This window comes from Pseudochaenichthys georgianus, chromosome 14, assembly GCF_902827115.2.
Source record: "Pseudochaenichthys georgianus chromosome 14, fPseGeo1.2, whole genome shotgun sequence".
In the NCBI taxonomy this organism is placed as follows: domain Eukaryota; kingdom Metazoa; phylum Chordata; class Actinopteri; order Perciformes; family Channichthyidae; genus Pseudochaenichthys; species Pseudochaenichthys georgianus.
Genome location: NC_047516.1, coordinates 15,007,218 through 15,027,695, shown reverse-complemented (window position 1 = coordinate 15,027,695; position 20,478 = coordinate 15,007,218). Strand labels below are relative to the sequence as shown.

The window sequence follows — 20,478 nt, the reverse complement described above, 5'->3', positions numbered from 1 at the left end:
AATATAATGTGTAATGTAATCTAAATGTATATGCTAATTAGCATATACATTACTAACATTACACATTATATTAAAGTAATCATTAATGATTACTTTAATATAATTAGATCATTATTTGACATTAAAACCTATTCAAACACACCTTCATTTCAACTACGTTTTTGAGTAATGTCAAAAATAAGCACAACATATGAGTTATTACCTTGCATTGTGACAAATTGTTATCAAGACAGAACCAACTGCCTGAAAATCCTCTTCCCACCCCTATCTGACCAATTTTCTGACCAATGTTATTAGAGGGACAGAGAAAGATAAAGAGGGAGAAAATAGTTCCTGCGAATTTGTAATGGGAGAAAGCGAACACAAAGAAAGAAAGTTATCATAGTCACAAGTTTGGGTCTCAGATGTTTATCTTACACACAAATATACACCAGGACCTGCTCTGAGGTTTATCAGGAAGGAATGGAAAACACAGGAGGTTATTATGAGTTAGCCTCAACTGAGACCCTCTGTTTCATATAAGACTGTTTAGCTACAGGGCAAACAAAATGTATTTTTTAATCTCTGCTTCATGGTGGGTTTGTGGCTTGTGCCTTTGTTGCTGGCAAACATAGTTTTCAGCACTGCAAATGTGATGGTTTCTGTTGAAAATATCAGTCAGGGTCTGAATACTGAATACTGAATACTTTTGATAACAAAAATCTGTTTTAATCTTCATTCATTCCTCCAGCTTTAAGTCAAACTATTTGTAATGCCGACAATCACTGCTGAACATGTTTTACTTGTGTAGCTGTCTTGAACAAAAGAACAGTGACCACACGTTAACCCTCTCTAACACTGACTGAATACACATATTAATATTGGCTAGCAACACTTCAAGCTACCGGCTAAAAAAACAATAAGTCTTTGTCAAACCAAAACAAACATTTTGAACTCCACCAAACTGATGTTCACAGCACGACTCGACTTTCGCAATGTAAAGACTTCAGGCAATTGAAGCCAGATTTTCCTTACAACTCCCGTTAGCAGAGCTGTTAGCCTGCCGGTTTGTCAGGGAACCAGGAGCTACTTCTAAAACCTGGTCCAGGAGAGGAGTCGGAGGAGGAGCCAGACTTAGCGAGCTGTCCCGGATAGAGCTGTCCAAACTGCCCTTCCACCCCAACCTCTGCTGAAGGTCCAGCCCCCTGACACCAGTCAGTTCTGAGCCCACATTCGTCTTACCTGGGGGCTTGGTGTAACAATCTCTGTCCCTGCACCATCCCCATCCTCTCCTCCCTCCTCTGCTCCCCCTTTTGCCCCTGAGACAGAGTATCTCCTGGAAGGCGTGCCTGAAGTCGGGGCTTCGGCAGTAGATGAGTGGGTTGAAGGCCGAGTTAGAGTATCCCAGCCAGTTGAGGAGTCTGAAGAGCAGCTTAATATCCCTTAAATTGAAGAAGGTCATGAGGATGTTGAGGATGAAGAAGGGTAGCCAACACAAGGTGAAGGTTCCCATGATGATCCCAAGAGTCTTTACAGCCTTGTGCTCCTTTAAACAGAACTTAAGACGTTTTGCAGCAGAGTATTTTCCTTCACCTTTTTCTGTCCTTGCTCTGCTTTCTGCTATCTGTTCCCCCTTCCCTGTGTCTGTATCTCCTGTTTTATGCATGTTTAGTCTCTCCTCTTCCTCCTGAGTTCCTGTTCGTTTGTTCAATGCTGGACTATCTTCTGGATAAGACAGCTGTACAGCGTAATGCAAGTGAGAAAAGTGCTTCTCCCTCCCTTTAATCTTCTCCAGCTGTTTCTGCGCCTCCTGGAAGACCCTGGTGTACAGGAAAATCATCACCATCAGCGGCAGGTAGAAGGACACGATCGAGGAAGACACCGCATATGCTGCGTTAGTGTTGAAATCACAGCAGTACTTGTCCTCCAAGCACCGCTTAGCTTCCTCATTGTGTGACATCGACAGCTTCAGATGGATGGGCAGGAAGGAGATGAGGGAGGCCACCACCCAAACGCAGAGGACCACTGCAAAGGCCCGACCCCTAGCAGGAGACAACAGAGAGTGCACAGATGAGGACTATTGTAAAAAGGTGAGTGGAAACACTGACAGGTGACAAATGTAGATTTAGAAATGGGGTGGCTTTCTAAAAGTGTAATAAAGTCTCTTTAAAAGCAATGTGATAGTATCAATTTGTTAGCAAAAATAACCTTCTGTCATATCTGGGCACATCCTAAGTTTAATTGTTATTCACTGAGTTAGCATTACACTGCTATAACATTGTCAGAAAGAAGAACCAGAGGTATTTTCATTGTTCTCTGCGTTCTTCTCCCCTTGTCAAAACTTGTGACAGAAATGCAGAGATTCAGCTGTGCTAATGTAGCTTCCAACTGCTAGCTTCAAGCAGAGAAAGGGGGGTGGCTGCTTTATAACTCTACACCCGTAGATTATTTTTCATTGGCAAATGTATAAAGTCAGTACCAGCCAACACTGACTCAAGCAATATCACTCAAGTCAATTTACAGGATATTGCGCTGCTTCCTTTGAAGCCACAAAGGCTGCATACCGCTTTTTATGCAGAAACATAACATATGCAGTAACGCTTTCCAAATAATGAGAAATACACTTGCTACTTAAAGAACAATACAACAAAACTGTTACCTATTTGCAGAGCCGGCCCGAGCCATTATGCTACATAAGCGGCTGCTTGGGCCCCGCAGCCACTAACGGCCCGTCTACACTACAGGCATAAAAAAATCTTGAAGCTGGGCATGTCTGAAGCTTGGCGATTTTTTGCGAGCAACGCGACCAACAACCAATCACATGAATCTCCCGCCCCCGACATACAAAGCAATAGCAATGTTAAAACGAAGTAAACTGGATATAAACTCCCGAAACAGGCGAAAACCTACCAGTTTCACCCACTGTCTCTGCCACCTCCCTCCATGCCTGGTTCCTCCGGTTTGTATCCCGGTAAATAGTTCTGGTCGGAAAGAACCAGGTGATTTGCTACCGTAATTTCTCGTTTGGAATATGAGGAAATGAACTGCGGTCTGGCTCTCCCAGCTTGCACGCGGTTTGATTGGCTAGCGCTTGTACTGGCGGGATTTGCATAAACGGGATTTGATTGGCTGATGCCAGCTTCGAAAGCATCGGGAGCATCAAAAGTTGAACATTGCTCAACTTTTGATGCTCACGATGCTTGCAAAGCCATGCTCCGCTCCCCACAATGCAGTTCGGCGAAGATTCAAAATCTTCTACGTCACCCCATTCAAGTGAATGGGCGAAGCGTTGAAAGCATTTTTCGATGCCTGTAGTGTAGACGGGCCGTAAGGGCCCCCTTGCAACAACAACAACAAAAATGAAAAAAGAAAATAATAATCTCAGTACACCGTTGCGGTGATAAATACGTTTAATTAATTTTGTTAATATGCCTAGATTGCCTACTCTCAAAGTCATGTATTATATTATTGAGTCAATAATATAATACATTAACCGTGCTTTACCTGAACCTCATCATGACACTAGAGAGGATAGCAGAATTGTAATTTCTCGTGTTCAGTGAATGCAACAGAGGCAAGGCACCAGACCAACCAGGGAGTTGAATGGATATAAACATCTGTCTTATTGGATGACAGGTACCTATCCTGTGAGCTGTGACAATGTTTAAAATAAACTGTCAGTCGGACTCAGAGTTTTTGAAGATGGACATGAGACATTTTTTTCTTAAAAAAGATGACAATTCTCAAGTGGTGGCTCACACAACAACCCCAGAGCCACCACTTGAGCCAGATAAACAAGGTATGTAAATGTCAGTAAACTTCCAAGTTATGCGAACATGTAAGCAAAGCATAAATTACAGCTACGTTGACGTTACTTTGAATCGCGGGGATAATCTAAACCGTTAGCAAGTAGCTATTGCTAGCCAGATATATTACATAAACACTTTGTCATACAATCTAAATGTAATGTTTTTAGCGATACCTGGTGATTTCAAAGAAAGCTCTCTGGGAAATGTTGACTTACTGTTCGACATGAAGCTAGTAGCTACCTCACAGTACACAGTTGATCCTGAGTCCTGTCAGTTAAAGTGTTTCATAGTTAGCTTAGCTAAGCATCAACCTAGCACTGAACTATATGGATGTTATGTGACAGTATTTCTGAGAAAAAGTCAGCTGAAATGGTGGCATAGTTGCCACTGCTTTACATGTCGACAGCATGTTTGAACGTATTTGCAGCAGTACATGTGGCTGTTTGGCCACTGATTGATGCTTTTAACTTAAATATTTAAAAAAATATCTTCCCGGGGGAGCATGCCCCTGGATCCTCCTAGAGGAGGTTAGGTCATATGAAGGTAGATATGGTGCAAAATGTGAGAGCGTGTAAAACCTGATGTGAGCACTTGCAGAAAAAAATTCCGCTTTGAAGACCACCGTTTTATATCGTGCAGTTTAGCGGCGAAATAACGTCAGTCAGCCAGCTAACGCTAGCTTTGTTGAGTTTATGCTAGCTAAACAAGTAGTGGTTGTAGTCTATACAGCAGTAATTCATATATTATAGCCTACTGCTTTGGCACCAACGGTTGATAACCGTTTATGAAAATAAAACCAATTGAACTGTACTGAAATAATGACAAGTTTTATAATTGTCTTGGGCTCCTGCTGTGTTTTTAAAGCCTTTGTAAATTATCCATGCTATTTTCTATTTAGCTAACGTCGAAGTAGTGTATGTGAAATCAACCTCACAATAAGATGTGTGTATATTACAATTATTAATGTCATATTTCAAGATGATTACTTAGATATTACAATATGGTTGGTTGAGCTGGAGTTCATTATTGAGCTTACAAGTTAACGTCACAGTCATCTGAAGAACGAACCCAAACCTTGTTGTTTTTATTAATTGTATTACAAATTGATATCAAATAAACAGTAAGCATTGGTAACACAATTTCCAAAGTTACAGTAAAATAAAAAGGACCCTGACTCGGACAATACACAATCAAACATGTTCAACAGAAGAGAATCAGTTATATTGTTTGTACAGATGGTACTTTACATATATATATCTGTGTGTTTAAAGTGTCCAGGTGATGCAGACAGGCTGGACCAGAGAGTGAGAGACAGAACTGGACTCCTCACAGCAGTGAACTTCAGCACAGGTACTAAGACTCTTTTTTCATACTGTACAAAGAATCAAGAAAGATACTGATTTAAATGAATGAAGTATTGACTTTAATACACTGATATACATTCCATTAAACAATACTGAATACTAGATCACCTACACATCAGTTAAGTTGAGGGTTTTTTACATGCAAAAAGTCACATTTAGATGTTAACAAGCAATATGACTTTGTCAGCTTTCTAATTTAATGTATTGAAGGCAAAGACATTTAACACACAGTGAGAACTGCTACTATTTATCTCTCAATATTGTCTGTAAAAAACGTGGTAAAAGTTATTCTTTAAGTGAGACAACAGAGCAAGCTTCTACAGTTGCACTACGTTTTGATAAGTTAAATATTATTTTGATAATAACATATATTTCAATGTTGATGAATTTCATACTGTTCATTCATAATCTGATTACAATTAAAAAATAATTATATCAACAGCCCCATAACACACAAACACACCTCTTTCATAAATAACACACTTGTTCTGCAATAATGTTTTATGTTTCCTGTCATTTTTGTTAGGAAAGGACATGCCCGAAAGACACGACATCTTCTCCTTCTCTGAGGGTCAAGAAGAACATCCAAGAGTAACATTAAAAGCTGATGTTATGAGATTTTAAGACCAGTACAGGACATTCACTAAGAAACTACTTTTATTGTGAAAACAAAGATCTGCACACCAAATATTTTTGGAGTCTATCAGGACCATCATTTGTTTGTGACACTTCCTGCACCTCAGAGAAGGGGTGGTTATAGTCAGGCTTATAAAGTGTGGCGAAAAACATAGTCAGCTGATCGAATGCACCTATTTCCACATCTACACTCCATCAGCTGATTATTTCTATTTGCCTCACTTTATGAGCTTCACATCACCTGTGCCTTGTACCGCAGAGTTTGCAACGTCACAAATAAATGGGGCCAATCTTCAGTCAGATGTGAATGTGTAATATAACATTTTCAGTAAGAATAATTGACAAAAGGGTACAAATACAATTTATTGACATGTGAACCAAAAGTTAATCAAATGTTTTAAATAAAAAGCACATATGGACAGAAGGTGTAAACCTATTAAATGTATAAGTAAACACATTTAGTCAAATAAAGTGACAGACTAGGCCTGTGCAGTTGGTATCAGCTATGCCCAGCATGGGCTCCTCCATCAGGCCTGGTCCTCCTCGTTGAGGAAAGACCCTCAGTCCTCTCCAAACCAACAGACAGGACGTCCATCACACAGAGGTTTCTCTGTCAAGGTTTCTCCCTGAAGTCTCTGCAGCCCTCTGGACACCACGCTGTCTCAATCTGTCCACACTGAATATGAGAGGGGGAAAATGAAAATAATAAATGCTTTAGACAATAAGAAATATAAAGTTGACTGTTGAGTTGCTCAGGTTTTTTAGATTGTCAATACTATTACTGTATAACTAATATCTCAGGTTAAGAGGCACCTTCAAATAAAGATTGGTCTTTAAATACATGTTGTCTTTTGAATTGTTTGTCTAAAGTCAAGGATCTAGAACTGGTACTTAGTTTTAATGATACAGTCTGGTTATTATGCTGTTTGGAGGAGGCCTCACAGGTAAGAGCACTAACTAGCTACCATCACATGTACCTTAGCTTGACTTAAATGTATTAAACATATAGTTCAGTGATGGCAAAATATAAATAACTAATGTCATGCAAACATATTAATATTTGCTTGATTCCAGAGTTGAATTTAGCACAATTGCATACAAACGTTAAGGGATTTTAAGATTCTGAAGTCTTCGTTCTAAATAGAAAATAGCATGGATAATTTACAAAGGTTTTAAAAATACAGCAGGAGCCCAAGACAATTATAAAACTTGTCATTATTTCAGTACAGTTCAATTGGTTTTATTTTCATAAACGGTTATCAACCGTTAGTGCCAAAGCAGTAGGCTATAATATATGAATTACTGCTGTTTAGACTACAACCACTACTTGTTTAGCTAGCATAAACTCAACAAAGCTAGGGTTAGCTGGCTGACTGACGTTATTTTGCCGCTAAACTGCACGATATAAAACCGTGGTCTTCAAAGCGGATTTAATCCTCAATCACAATAATAATATTCAAAGTAATACTGGGCAAGTAATGGGCAAAATTTACCGTTGATGGATGCACCATGTCAGCGGACTGGTAGCGACACGAACCGTTAGCCCCGCAGTCTCCAGTCACCCGAGCCTCGTCCTTCTGATAGCTCCGCCCCTTCGCTCCAACCCCCCTCCCTCCCCCCACATCTACAGGTGAAAATTACTTTTGCGACACATTTATCGCAAGAAGTGTAGCAAAAGTCAAGACCGCAGATTCGTCGATTTATACTGCCACAGAGCAGATTCGTCAAGTTGTAATGACTGATTTGAGAGGTTGTAATAAATAAAGTTGCAGTTGTAATGGAAAATATATTTAAAAAATATGTATTTTTCTGCAAGTGAACATTTCATCTCTAAGTTCATTTTTTTTCTACAAGCTAAAAAACTTTTTTGTTTCTTCTGTGACTTCAAATTTGGTTCACAGTTACGTGGATATTCTTTACAAGTGTACATTTGATTCACAATTACGTGGATATTTTATACAATTGTACATTTGGTTCACAGTTATGTGGATATTTTATACAAGTGTAAATGTAAGCACACAAGCTCAGATTTTTTTTCTGCAAGTGCTCACATCAGGTTTTACACGCTCTCACATTTTGCACCATATCTACCTTCATAGGTCATGTGTGCTTATGCTAACATCATAAGACAAAAGTTGGTTCCGTGTTGTGTGTAGTGAGAATAACACCCTAGAGTGAGGGGGGCCCCCAAGCCAAAGCTCGCTTAGGGCCCCCAAAAGTCTAGGGCCGGCCATGCCTATTTGGACCAAACCAATTTAAGCAGAGGGGAGGATATAACAACGCTGACTTAAAGACAGAAAGTTAGTGTTGTCTATGGATTTCAATTTTACAGCAGTTTTACCTCTGTCTACACCCTAAAAAGTGACACCAGAGCGGTTTTTGCCTTTGACAGAAGATGAAAACACCTGCTGTGACATCACTTTTTGGGTGTGGTTGGATGTACAACATGACAGAAAGTTACAACATGTAACAGGCGGGGCAGCAGCAGCTCTTTTATTACTTTGTACTTCTGCTTATTTAGTAAGATTCACTTATGATTGCAGTGTCTCAACCTTGCCAATCTTTCAACACATCCAAACCAAAAAGTCTTGGTCATACCTGGTGATTAGCGTTGGGTATCGAAGAGGCGAGGTGATGGCGAGATATCGGTCCACAGCAATCACACACAGAGTTTCGATGCTGGCCGTCACACACAGCACGTCAGTTGCGGTCCAGAAGTCACACATAAAGTTTCCAAACTGCCATTTTCCCAGCAGGATGTAGCTGGAGCCAAAGGGGACCACAACCAAACCCATGATGAGGTCGGCCACAGCCAGCGAAGCAATGAAGAAGTTAGTGACTTTCTGGAGTCTCTTAAACCGCAGGATGGCCGTTATCACCAGCACGTTACCTGGACAGAAGAAAATATATACATAGTAATGTAACTGGAAGTTGTCGATGTTGCGTTGATCCTTATTTAGCAATCAACTAATCGCAGTGATTACATTTTGTGTAACTTACCAAAAACTATGGCCAGAACCAGAATAGCCATTGCACACAGCAGCACGAGCTCTGCATCGCTGTACTCCGAGGAACTCTCTGGCAAATCTGATACAGTGGAGTTGCTGTACTGTGATTGGTTAGCCAGTGCTGAGACAGCACCTGCATGTTCCATGATCTACATGAGGAGCATATCAACACAATTAACTTCATAGATTAACCAACCCAGTCTCATGGCATTTCGTGTTCACCAACACGATTTTTAATCTATTGATTCGTGTTCACCAACACGATTTCCCCCTTTTTTTCGTGTTGCACAGCACGATTTTAAAAGCAATGTATTTCTACTGGTAATGTGTTTCGTGCCTGCAGCACGTCTTTTTCTCCGGTCAGGTCGTGGAAGACCGGAAGCTGTGTGATTCATAAAAACATGTTCTTACTCAATATCAAGCCACAATTATTGCTTTTATTTTAAATCGTATAATTTCTGACTTTTGTTGCCGTCTGTGAGGAAAATAAATGGGGCTCAGAGCCTCAGAATACTGAAATCTGTATTTTTAAATCTTTATTTCCTTCTAATTTGTTATTCTTTTCAAAATAACACACTGTTATTTACTCACCAATAACACACAATTATCCTTGCTTTTATTTATTGGTTTAATTCCATAATGTCGGGCTTTTTTGGCGTCCGTCAGGAACTGAATTTCAAAATAAAATAACCGGAAACAGACGTAGGCCTATAAGAGACATTTTGAGCATCATTGCGATTGTCAACATTTCTGAGTTTAGGATGGCCGAAGACACTACACTACCCATAATCCCCAGCTATCGTTTAGGACTACAGTCCCCGTGATTAATCTTCAAACTTTGGGATTGGATGTTGGAGTGGCAGTGAGCCAAGGTTACGCCGAGCGTCAAACAGCTGTTTGAAATGGAACGAAACCACGCCAGACTATCCAAAACTGGAATCGAACGCCCCCCCAGAACTACACATGCTGGCTATTGTGTTTCGCAAAATGTTCTATGGGACGTCTCTGCTGAACGTTTTCGTTTTTCCCACAATTAGAAGTTGACAGTATTAAACACATTGGTGTTATCAAATGTAAAACATATAATTAATAAATGGGTGAAAATCGCTTGTGTCCATAATGCGCAGCATTAATATATACCCACATGACAGCTCATTGTTACTTTGTAATTCTACTCCACTACAATTCAGAGGTTAACCTGGTATTTTTACTCCACTGCATTTATTTGAGTTACTTTGCAGATTCTGATTAATTATGTGAAATATAAACAACCCTTAAATCAGACTTTAGTTACACGTGACCTGAGTAAAATTCAGGGAAGGTGATTGTCAAGTGCCAACAATCAGGAGAGATATTTGATAGTTGGTGCTTGAGAAGACTAAACATGTATCTGCAATTGACATGAATGGGAACGAGTAATAAAGTATATTCATTACTCGTTATTCTCTACTAATGGTTAATGAAAGACTGTATATTATGGCTATTTTGCACATCCCTTTCAAGATTTCAAGATTTTCAAAGGTTTATTGACATATCATATACACAACTACGGTGTAGTTATGCAATGAATGAAAAACTTGGGTCACAGGTGCCTCAACAGCGCATTACAAGACATCTATCAATATGTGTGTACCTCCACCATTAAACTGTCATATTCTGCACATTTCTTATTCTATCTACATAAGAGTATAATTCATATGTATAATATCAGTTCAAATAAGTGCTTCAACATAGTTAACATTGCAGGAAAGCAATATATTAGACGTTAAGTACTTTGTCAGGCTTAATATTTATCTATAGATAGATACCCTCAAAGTTTTTTTCTTATTTAAAAGAAGACCTTAATCTGTTATTTAATGTTCAACCCTTGTGCCCTCCTCGAATTTTCAACCTTTCGACCCCTTCGTAGCAAAAATGTACACGCCCATAATAACTGCTATTAAATCATCATACATGAATATTTTTTTCTTTTTCTTTTTCATGAATCACTTAAACAACTTATTTCGTACTCAAAACTCCCAAACATTCAATAATGTTCTGGATTTTAACCCTTTAAATGCCTGTTTCATTATTTGAATTATCTCATTATTTATTATTTATGACAAAAAAAACAAAAAATGAATTTTTCTCAATATAATAATTAGTAGAGGGATGGAACTTAGGTGGTTAATAGAGTCTTGGATGTGTCAAAGATTAGCAACAAAATTGATTGGACTGAATTATTATTTTTGACGTAGTGTCAGATACTACCTCTGGACACCTTCGTGGCAAAAATGTACACGCCCCAAACAACTGCTATTAAATCATACATCAATATATTTTTCTACTTTTTTTTTCATGAATCACTTAAACAACTTCTAACTACTCAAAACTACCAAACATTCAATCATTTTCAGGATGTTAACCCTTTAAATGCCCGTTTAATTATTTTAATTATTTCATTTTGTCTTACGAAAAAACACAAAAAATGAAAAATGTTCGATATAATAATTAGTAGAGGGATGGAACTTTGGTGGTTGTTAGAGTCTTGGATATATCAAAGATTAGCAACAAAATTGATTTGACTGCATTATTATTTTTAACGTAGTATCAGATACTAGCTCTGGACACCTTCGTGGCAAAAAATGCCTCATTGACTGCCATTCAAACCACCTTTTTTGATCTCACTGCCATTGCAGTATAAAACCATGCAAAGTTGCAAAGTTGTTGCAGTTTACCCAATAAATGTTCACATCGATGACCCAGACATTGATTTGAAAATTATTTCACATGCACAAATCACTGTTGGGCCCCCCTGGTAGTCACACGGCTCGATATTATAAACATAATTTCACGGATCGGCCTACAGTGGGAAAATGGTTGAATCTTGTGGAATACAGTAAAAATGTCAAATATAACAACTTTTCTTCTAGATGAAATGCTGACATTACAAAATGCATGGTTTTATACTGCAATGGCAGTGAGATCAAAAAAGGTGGTTTGAATGGCAGTCAATGAGGCATTTTTGCCACGAAGGTGTCCAGAGGTAGTATCTGACACTACGTAAAAAATAATAATGCAGTCAAATCAATTTTATTGTCAATCTTTGACACATCCAAAACTCTAATAACCACCAAAGCCCCATCCCTCTACTAATTATTATATTGAAAAAATGTAAGGTTTTGTGTTTTTTTGTAATAAATAATGCAAATAATTAAACGGGCATTTAAAGGGTTAAAATCCAGAATATTATTGAATGTTTGGTAGTTTTGAGCACGTTATAAGTTGTTTAAGTGATTCATGAAAAAAAATGCATGTATGATGATTTAATAGCAGTTATTATGGGCGTATACATTTTTACCACGAAGGTGTCCAGAGGGTACAAAATGCATCACGAGAGTATATAAAACATGTAAGAGTAAACGGCAATGGATTTCAAAAATTTGACTCAAAAGAAGACTTCTTACAGAATTCCATGCCAAAAGCTGTAACACAGCTGAAATGATTACCAAATTAAAAAAAAAGTCAGAAAAAATTTACAAAAATGCCCGAGGAGGGCACAAGGGTTAAAGGAGACCTATCATGCTATATTTAAATGATATAGTGTATGACCATACCTATAGAAGGTATATTTATACATTTTATTTTTCAAAATACCAAACAGATCATTTTTTAGACATGCCTCGTTTCGCTCATTTTCGCTCTATTCCAAGCCCGTCTTTGAAAATTCTGAGCAGCAGCTGACCACGCCCCCCTGCAGAAGAGCAGGCATGAGCCGGCGAGAGTCACGTTACCATGCTTGCTGTAATTACGAGTGTGGAATAAACATGTCACCTCAGAGCAATGCATGTGTTCAAGCATACTATCAATTTGATCCAGAAACTGACCCTGAAGCAGCGGAGGTTTTGGTGGAGGTGCAAAAATCTCGGTTGCAGCAGGACGTTTCTGAATGGTTAGCTGACAAGCTGTTGTCCCTATTTATTTTACTCTGTTACGATGCTTGCTCCTTATTCCGTTCATATTTTGGCTAATTAGCAAGAATGCAATGTGTACAGTTTGTAACGCAAAAACAGCGATATATATATATATTTATAAAGGGATACATTCATATTTTCAGCATATATACAATGGCCTCATTGCGTTTATTAATAGTTTACAGTCCTTTTATTCCAACATCCTGCAACAACCGTTGGAAAGTTGAATAATTTAGGATGATAAAAAGTATAACTCCAACAACACCTCAGTTGTCAGCAATGTGTGTAGTTTCATGTGTTTTTAAAAGCTCAGTTATTGACTTCTTTGTGCAAATTGCGCCACGATGCCTTCTGAACGGAGAATGTGTGCTGCATGGAGATACCACAGGTAACATTTTTGACAGCTTTACTAAGTTGTCTGTTTAAATACATTTTTCACATGTCATTCAATATATGTTTATCACAATGTGTCAAGACGGATGCAGTAACTTGAGGACTCTGTAACCTGTATGGTGGACCATCCTGGATTTGAGCCTGTGTGCCTAAATGTGTTCTCCCTGCAGAATGCGTTGAATATTTACAGAGCTGAACATGGTGGACTACAGTTGAGACAAATAGAGCAGTGAGTGGTTTGTTTGTTTTGACTGAAATTGTAAAACGAATGCTAATATTGTTCATGGAAATAAATACTGGTGTATATGGCTTTATGCAATCTTTCATTCTGTCATTGTACATGTACTATTATATTATATACTACACAGCAATGGCATAACACACCCATGTGTACAACAAAAAGGTCCACAACCTTATGCTTTTGAAATCAGAATATTCTTTACCCATCCAAACATGAATAATCACGACACATTTTGATATCAACTCGAACTTTATTGTCAAAATCAACGGTTAAAAAAACCGATAAAAAAAAAAAACTAAATGTAGCCTACTTGTATTTTGTATAAATGACACTAAATAGTTTTACAGAAGCTTTGTGAGCTGGTGCTGGGGCTTCCTTGGACGCAGGATCAGAGTGGTGATTCCCGCCTGCGTTGTCCTCAGGATACGCAGGGAGTTTCCTGATCCGTGAAATGTCGATGTTGGGTTCAGACAGCAGCCAAATTGAACCGTGTAGCATACCGGGCGATGACCTCCTCCCTGTCAGGTCGCTCATAATGGTGCAGGGTCCACAAAGACTTGGTCGAAGATGAGTTGGCCACGTTGGGCTGTGCAATGGTAAAAAAAGCACAACAAAAAATGTGGTTTAGATTAGTATATGCATGTAAAAAACCGAAACTTCTTTCTAATTATTTTTATTTTATATTTGTAAATAGTTGTATAATAAATATTTTAAACACTTACGGAATGTGGAGTCAGTCTTTACTGGTTTTGCTCTGCATTCTCCCTTCCTGGCCTTTGGGAACTGCAATTTATACAGAGGGTTTCCAGTGGATGTAGTGGCGTGTGCACGCTCAGCGTTTCTGCCAGGTACAGTCTTTCATTTCCGCTATGATAAAAAAAAAAATGTAAATAATAGCAAAGGATGTACAAATTGTCACTAATTAGTAAGTATGTGAGGTGCTGGCCTGTAAAGAAGAACACATAGTTAGAACAAAATCATCTCAACTTAGTATTCAGGATGAGAAAATACTATTTGGATAAATATAGTCTGAAATCCCAAAAGATGGGGCTAAAACTCTCCATTTAGCAAAACTCTCTATTTAGCAAAGCTCTCTATTTCGCAAAGCTCTTTGCTTAGCCTTTTCCAATCTGAGTTAGTTTTGAACCGTAACGTGCATGCTGTGTTTCTGACTCAATACAGGTGATGTGTTGGAGAGGGGCTGAGCTCAAATGACTGTAATGAGTGCTAGCCACTAATTAGCCTGTTGCTAGAGGTAAGGCCTTGTCAACAACAGACCAACGGGGCTTTAGCTCAGTTTTACTCGTGGTGTGTGTGTCCCCTCGCATACATACACAGTGGTGTATCCTAACACCCCCCCCCCCCATTTATATTCATGTGCGCAAACAAGTAAACACACCAAAGCTTTTACATATAACGCTGCAAAACACGGCATGTCTCATTAGCGTAGCGTAGCTTACAGATCGATGATATCTGATCGTTCTTACAGACTACAATCACAAAAGCTTTTACATATAACGCTGGAAAAAACGGCACTTGCCTACAGAAGATTACGTTTGTTATTATATCTTACTCAATATGATTTTAGAGGATACAAAATACTAATAAATAGGAGAATAAATACTTGTGTTATCGCCTAGGGCGTGGCTTTACAGCCTTCACACAGATCGCCATTACGGCAGTATGTCTGAACATGTTAGCAAATGCCTGATAATTTAAAAGACAAAGCAAAGACTGCGGAGCGTACAAAATAAAATGCTACAAAAATATATAAACACCTAACCGATTACTATTTGGGTTTGAGGCGACATTGATACGACGAAGCTACATGCTACAAGCTAGAGATAGCTTTATCAGGAAAAACACCGCTAAATAAAAACTTACAGCTTCAAAATTGGATGTGTCCTCACGTCCTCACTGGCCTGGTCCCGGATGGTTGGTATTGATCCCGGGTTTAGCATTACTTTGGAGGCATGTCCCGAGTCTTGCAGCCAACAACAGCACAACGTTTAACTGGCTTAGACATCCTGGCAAGAGCAGGCAAAAACACAGATGTGGGTTGATTTAGCCTGCCGATAGCCTATATGCGAATGAGAGGTTTGGCAATGCACGTGGCCGTGGCTCATTCCCCTGATAGGTGGAGAGTTGACCAATAAGCGGAGCACGTCTTTGTGACGTAGAAAAGTATTGAGATCTGGATCCGTTTTTTTCAGATCCGTTGCAGCCCCTTTTTTAGAGATTTGGCGAAGGATGAAAATAGAGAGGGTTGTGTTTTCTGACACTTGGTGAGTTCCCTGGAACACCGGGGACACATATTCATGTATAAAAGACGTACAAAGGTGCATTTTGCATGATAGGTCCCCAATTCGTTTTTCTGTTTTGCACCTCCTCCTAATATCTTTGTACATCCTGCACTAAACTGTTTTATTGTAGAGATCACTTACAGTATCATCTTGATTTTTTTATATTCTATATTTCTATCACAAACCTTCTACTTTCCCCCTATGAAAGTATGTACTCTTAATATTTTTTTAATCAAATAATTCAAACAATAATTCAATAACGTGCTTTAACCACTAGGCGGTGCACATAAGGTACACACAGCCATAATAACTTTGTATTATTATTGTAGAACACTTATGTATGTACAACATCTGAAGATGTGTAGTTTTATTCATGTTTTCACATAATTTTACAGCATATTGCTATACTATTTCAGACTCAGTATTTACATTCTTATATTCAAAGAAAATCAGTAATATCTTTAAAAACTACAAGTCCTTTTATATCAGCTGTGCACCGTTATGGTGTAAATATAACCTATCTATGAATTATATCAAATGTAAAAGTCAGCCGAATTAGTGTCGATACTGCAAGGAGACGTATTGTGTGAAGAGAAATTGAAGATGTTGTTTAATTGTTGATATATTTATGATCCACGTCAAGTATTCAGTTTCGGCGGCATTTCTTCAGTTTTTCCAAAGGTCTTCTCATCAGGGCTCTATAAATAAAGAACTACGGCAGATTTGTAATGTAATGCAGCCGAACCGTGTATTACAATGCCGTTATGTGATGACTTTCAAAGAGAAAAGCAAGAGCACTCGGAATTAAGTATTATTTTATTCTTTTCAAATGTTTTCCGGATTTCATATAATATAAACATCAAATCCCAGCATGCATTGCAGCTAAAACATCCAATCAGCGAGCTTAAATCATAGCTGAGGATCTTGGGTAATCGCTCGAAATGCCTACGTCTGTTTCCGGTTATTTTTATTTTGAAATTCAGTTCCTGGCGGACGCCAAAAAAGCCCGAGTTTATGGAATTAAACCAATAAATAAAAGCAAGGATAATTGTGTGTTATTGGTGAGTAAATAATAGTGTGTTATTTTGAAAAGAATAACAAATTAGAAGGAAATAAAGATTTAAAAAAATACAGATTTCAGTATTCTGAGGCTCTGAGCCTCATTTATTTTCCTCACAGACGGCAACAAAAGTCAGAAATTATACGATTTAAAATAAAAGCAATAATTGTGACTTGATTTTGAGTAAGAACATGTTTTTATGAACCACACAGCTTCCGGTCTTCCACGACCTGACCGGAGAAAAAGACGTGCTGCAGGCACGAAACACATTACCAGTAGAAATACATTGCTTTTAAAATCGTGCTGTGCAACACGAAAAAAAGGGGGAAATCGTGTTGGTGAACACGAATCAATAGATTAAAAATCATGTTGGTGAACACGAAATGCCATGAGACTGGGTTGAGATTAACACAGCAGAGAGAGCGCAAGTGCATGCCAGTTCAGGTTTCAAGTCCTTCTTTACACATTTAATGTTTCTGCTTGAGGCCTGTTGCTTCCCAGAGACAGTATGATAATGACGTGAATAGAGTTATACTATTTGTAAATCAGGAGATGATTCATTCTGCTGAAGAACATGCCGAATTGCATTTAAATTGGAGCAGCATGAAGAAAGCCTTTCATGTCAGCCGCTGAGGGCTCCCTTTTGGGTTGAGGTCATAAAACGATAATGTGCTCTTTCACAGAGGAAGTTATATGTCCCTCGTTGTTCTCACGTTTTCACCAACTTTAGTAGTCTGCATGCCTTTGGATCTTTCTCTCCCTGTGGTAACTTGCAATCAGCATTTTGTTCTGCTATGTAATAGCTTTATTTATCATGTCGAATTTACTATTTACCAAAGTGTTTCAGTCAATCATAATGTACACGTTACTTATTATGTTTTGAAAAAATAGCATAGGCTGCTCTAATCCTGCAGCAGTGATGCATTTGCCTCAGGATCAACTGGCAGGGCAAGACCATACAGTACAGTGCATTTATTATACTTATTACACATTAAGGCTTTAGTAGAATTTATCATAAAGTATATTACAGTGAGGAGAATACATACATATATAGTATGTGTAAATATGCTGCCGTAGCACAAAGCCACTCGCCTGCTGTTTTCCTCTAACAGCAATTTATTTTTTCCCTCCATTCTGCCTGTTTGTTTATTGTTTGTGATGCATAATTTTTTGTTGGTCTTATATAAGGGAAAAGGTTCAAGGTTCTTTATTGTCAAACTAACATAGCTACAGAGTAATTATGTCGTTGAAAATCTTAGGTCACAGGTTTCTCCAACAATGCAACACAATAATAGAGATAAGCAGACAATATTAAAATATACTATATTAAAAGTAATACAAAAAGAAAAATTGTTTTAAAAAAAGTGAGAAAAATAAGTGGAATATTGCAAAGCACCCCTTACTAACTTGAAAAGCTTCTTAGTTAACTGTATCTTCTGTGTGTATGGACACCTGCATTATATGTACATTGGCCTGATTCCAACATATCCAGACACTCACAACTCATAAAGCTGTAAAGAGACGCATTGATTCACAGGTGTTACTCCACTTCTCCCGTGGTCAAGACTAAAAGTGTAGAATTTCGGGATGCATTTTAAAATGCCAGGCTGGACTAGGACAAGATTTTTATTTAATGACATTCATTTCCCAAGTGGAATGAATGTAAAAGCCGTACACTGTCATTACTGTAGTAATACAGAGCATAAGTATCAGTGTCATCTTTCCTAAAATGTCCTCCGCACATTACGATTTAGAGAATATACAGGTACCAGAGAAAGTGAAGGATCTACCGAACAGTTGACTGCAGAGTAATTTAAAAAATCAATCTTTCATTACTGCAGCTTAGAAGGCTATAATTGTAATAAATGAAGAACCGCACAGTCTGCACCTGATAAATGATAATGCACCTAGGCTATACTACCAAAATAATGATTTTGTCTTTTATTCATGTTTTCAAAATGCTCAGTGCACATGTTACTCTGTCACCCTTCACACTCTTTAATGGCCCCCGTGACTTATTGCCCATTTGATCAGATCAATAATCTGGACCACAACCTGCAGTCATACAAAATATAGATTGCGAAAGACAAGTGGCTCTCTGCTCTCCCCCTACATGAGCTGTTTAAACATGTATACACACACACGCACACGGAAACTATTAGGTCTCTGAGGTAATAACAAAACATTTACGTTGACATAAATATCTCAATATGTAGGCTTGGTTGTAGTAATTGTTGTGAGCACTCAAACACAGAACAATGCACACAATAGTACATACACAAGTGCACATGCAAACACAAAAGTACACATGCACGCAGGACACCGAGCTACTGCAGTGCTTAATAGAATAAACAGATGACAGCAGATCAAACTGTGGGGGAAGAAACACGTCTATATATACAAAGGATTCTCTAATAAAAACTGAGCCACAAAACATGCCGCTGTCCTGATATGACTTAACCATAAATGTTAAAGATGAAAGCTTGTTTGGATTCACTCAATGTGAGAAGTTAATGTTTACATTTTTTATTGAAATGATTTGTTTATGGAATTGAGCTCATCATTAAATGAACCACGTTTGAACCTTTACACACTAAAATGAGGTCTTAAAATAGCCATGGTGTCATCCCTAGATGTTTTAAATATATCAATCTATATATATTCATTCACTTTATTTAAAGTGTATGAAGCATATGTCATTTTTTATAACATTTATATAGTTTTCCTACCTTCAGGCTCCGTCCTGTGCTTTACAATCCAGTGATTTGATAATCCCAACACCTTTAAATCCACAGCACAAAGTATCATTATAATGTGTTTGTAAGCAGCTTTTGGTCTCTCTCCCTCTCCTGTTGAGTAATGAATGTCTGGTATTACGTGTGACACACGCTCTCTCACACACACTCTGCCTCGCTTTCTGTTTCCTGTACATGTATAAACACCCTGTCAGCCTCGACCACACTTGCCCTTTGGAAGCAGCTGAGCTCGTCACACTTTTTTATAAGCAAGCCCTTGTGACATCACAGCCGGACAGTAGCCAATCAGAAGATAAGGGATGGCTTTTTAGTGTATATCGCATTTCTGCAGTGTACTGCAAGCTCGACAGCACCCAGTGCCTTTTGGGAAACATTCGTTTTCTTAACCTGTATTTATTCAGGTTCTCTGAGCTCTCTTTCAGCACCACCCTACTTAACATTCACACATTAGTCCTGCAGTACACAACCACAGACTTCTGCGTTTGGCTGCTGTGGAGCTGTACTGCTGCAGTGAAGCAGTTTTAAACGTAATGAACCTGAATACCCTTTTGTGCTGTATTCTTATATGCTTCACTTTATCACATAGAGACAAAATAAACCATTGCTATTATTATCAGAGTTAAACTCACAAAAACAACTTCAGGGTGGGTCGAGGTTGTGGTCATGGTGAGATAAGACATTATGGAAACAGTCAAGAAATGCTTCATGATGTTGAATCCAGATAAGAGGTTCTTTATAAATATAAAACATCAGACAGCTAAACAGATTCTCAACAACCTACCTCTTATTGTTGTTTTTTTAACTTAATTTGAGTTTGGTTGACTATACTAAACCACACAGCTTAACATGTTATTCAAGCATATTATATTTGTTTTATTTGACATATCTTCATTGTAGTTGAATTATATTTCTAAGGAATCCAACATGTGTTTCATGTTGTAGCGTAAGTCTTATCTCTGAACGAATAAATTCAACT

The 20,478-nt window shown here is 38.2% G+C and overlaps 1 protein-coding gene and 1 long non-coding RNA gene across 4 annotated transcripts in view; one reads left to right on the top strand and one right to left on the bottom strand.

Moving 5' to 3' along the window:
* LOC117458426 (ubiquitin domain-containing protein 2-like) overlaps positions 1-19,702 on the bottom strand; it is a 46,237-nt gene extending 26,535 nt beyond the window's left edge. The window contains exons 1-4 of one of the 3 annotated variants that reach the window (XM_034098889.2): positions 19,476-19,567; positions 8,789-8,945; positions 8,387-8,678; positions 46-2,021 (exon numbers count right to left, since the gene is read on the bottom strand). In XM_034098889.2, the coding sequence (XP_033954780.1) occupies positions 986-2,021; positions 8,387-8,678; positions 8,789-8,942 (1,482 nt within the window). In that variant the 5' untranslated portion in view covers positions 8,943-8,945; positions 19,476-19,567 and the 3' untranslated portion in view covers positions 46-985. Of the gene's footprint in view, positions 1-45; positions 2,022-8,386; positions 8,679-8,788; positions 8,946-19,475 lie in introns of those variants that run through there. The other 2 variants (XM_034098891.2, XM_034098890.1) reach the window with 2 other exon arrangements.
* Positions 1,979-6,382, top strand: LOC139435047 (uncharacterized). Its single transcript, XR_011644330.1, has 3 exons — positions 1,979-2,069; positions 5,060-5,138; positions 5,679-6,382. It is a non-coding gene; the product is annotated as an uncharacterized lncRNA (long non-coding RNA).
* Positions 19,703-20,478: the final 776 nt, after the last annotated feature.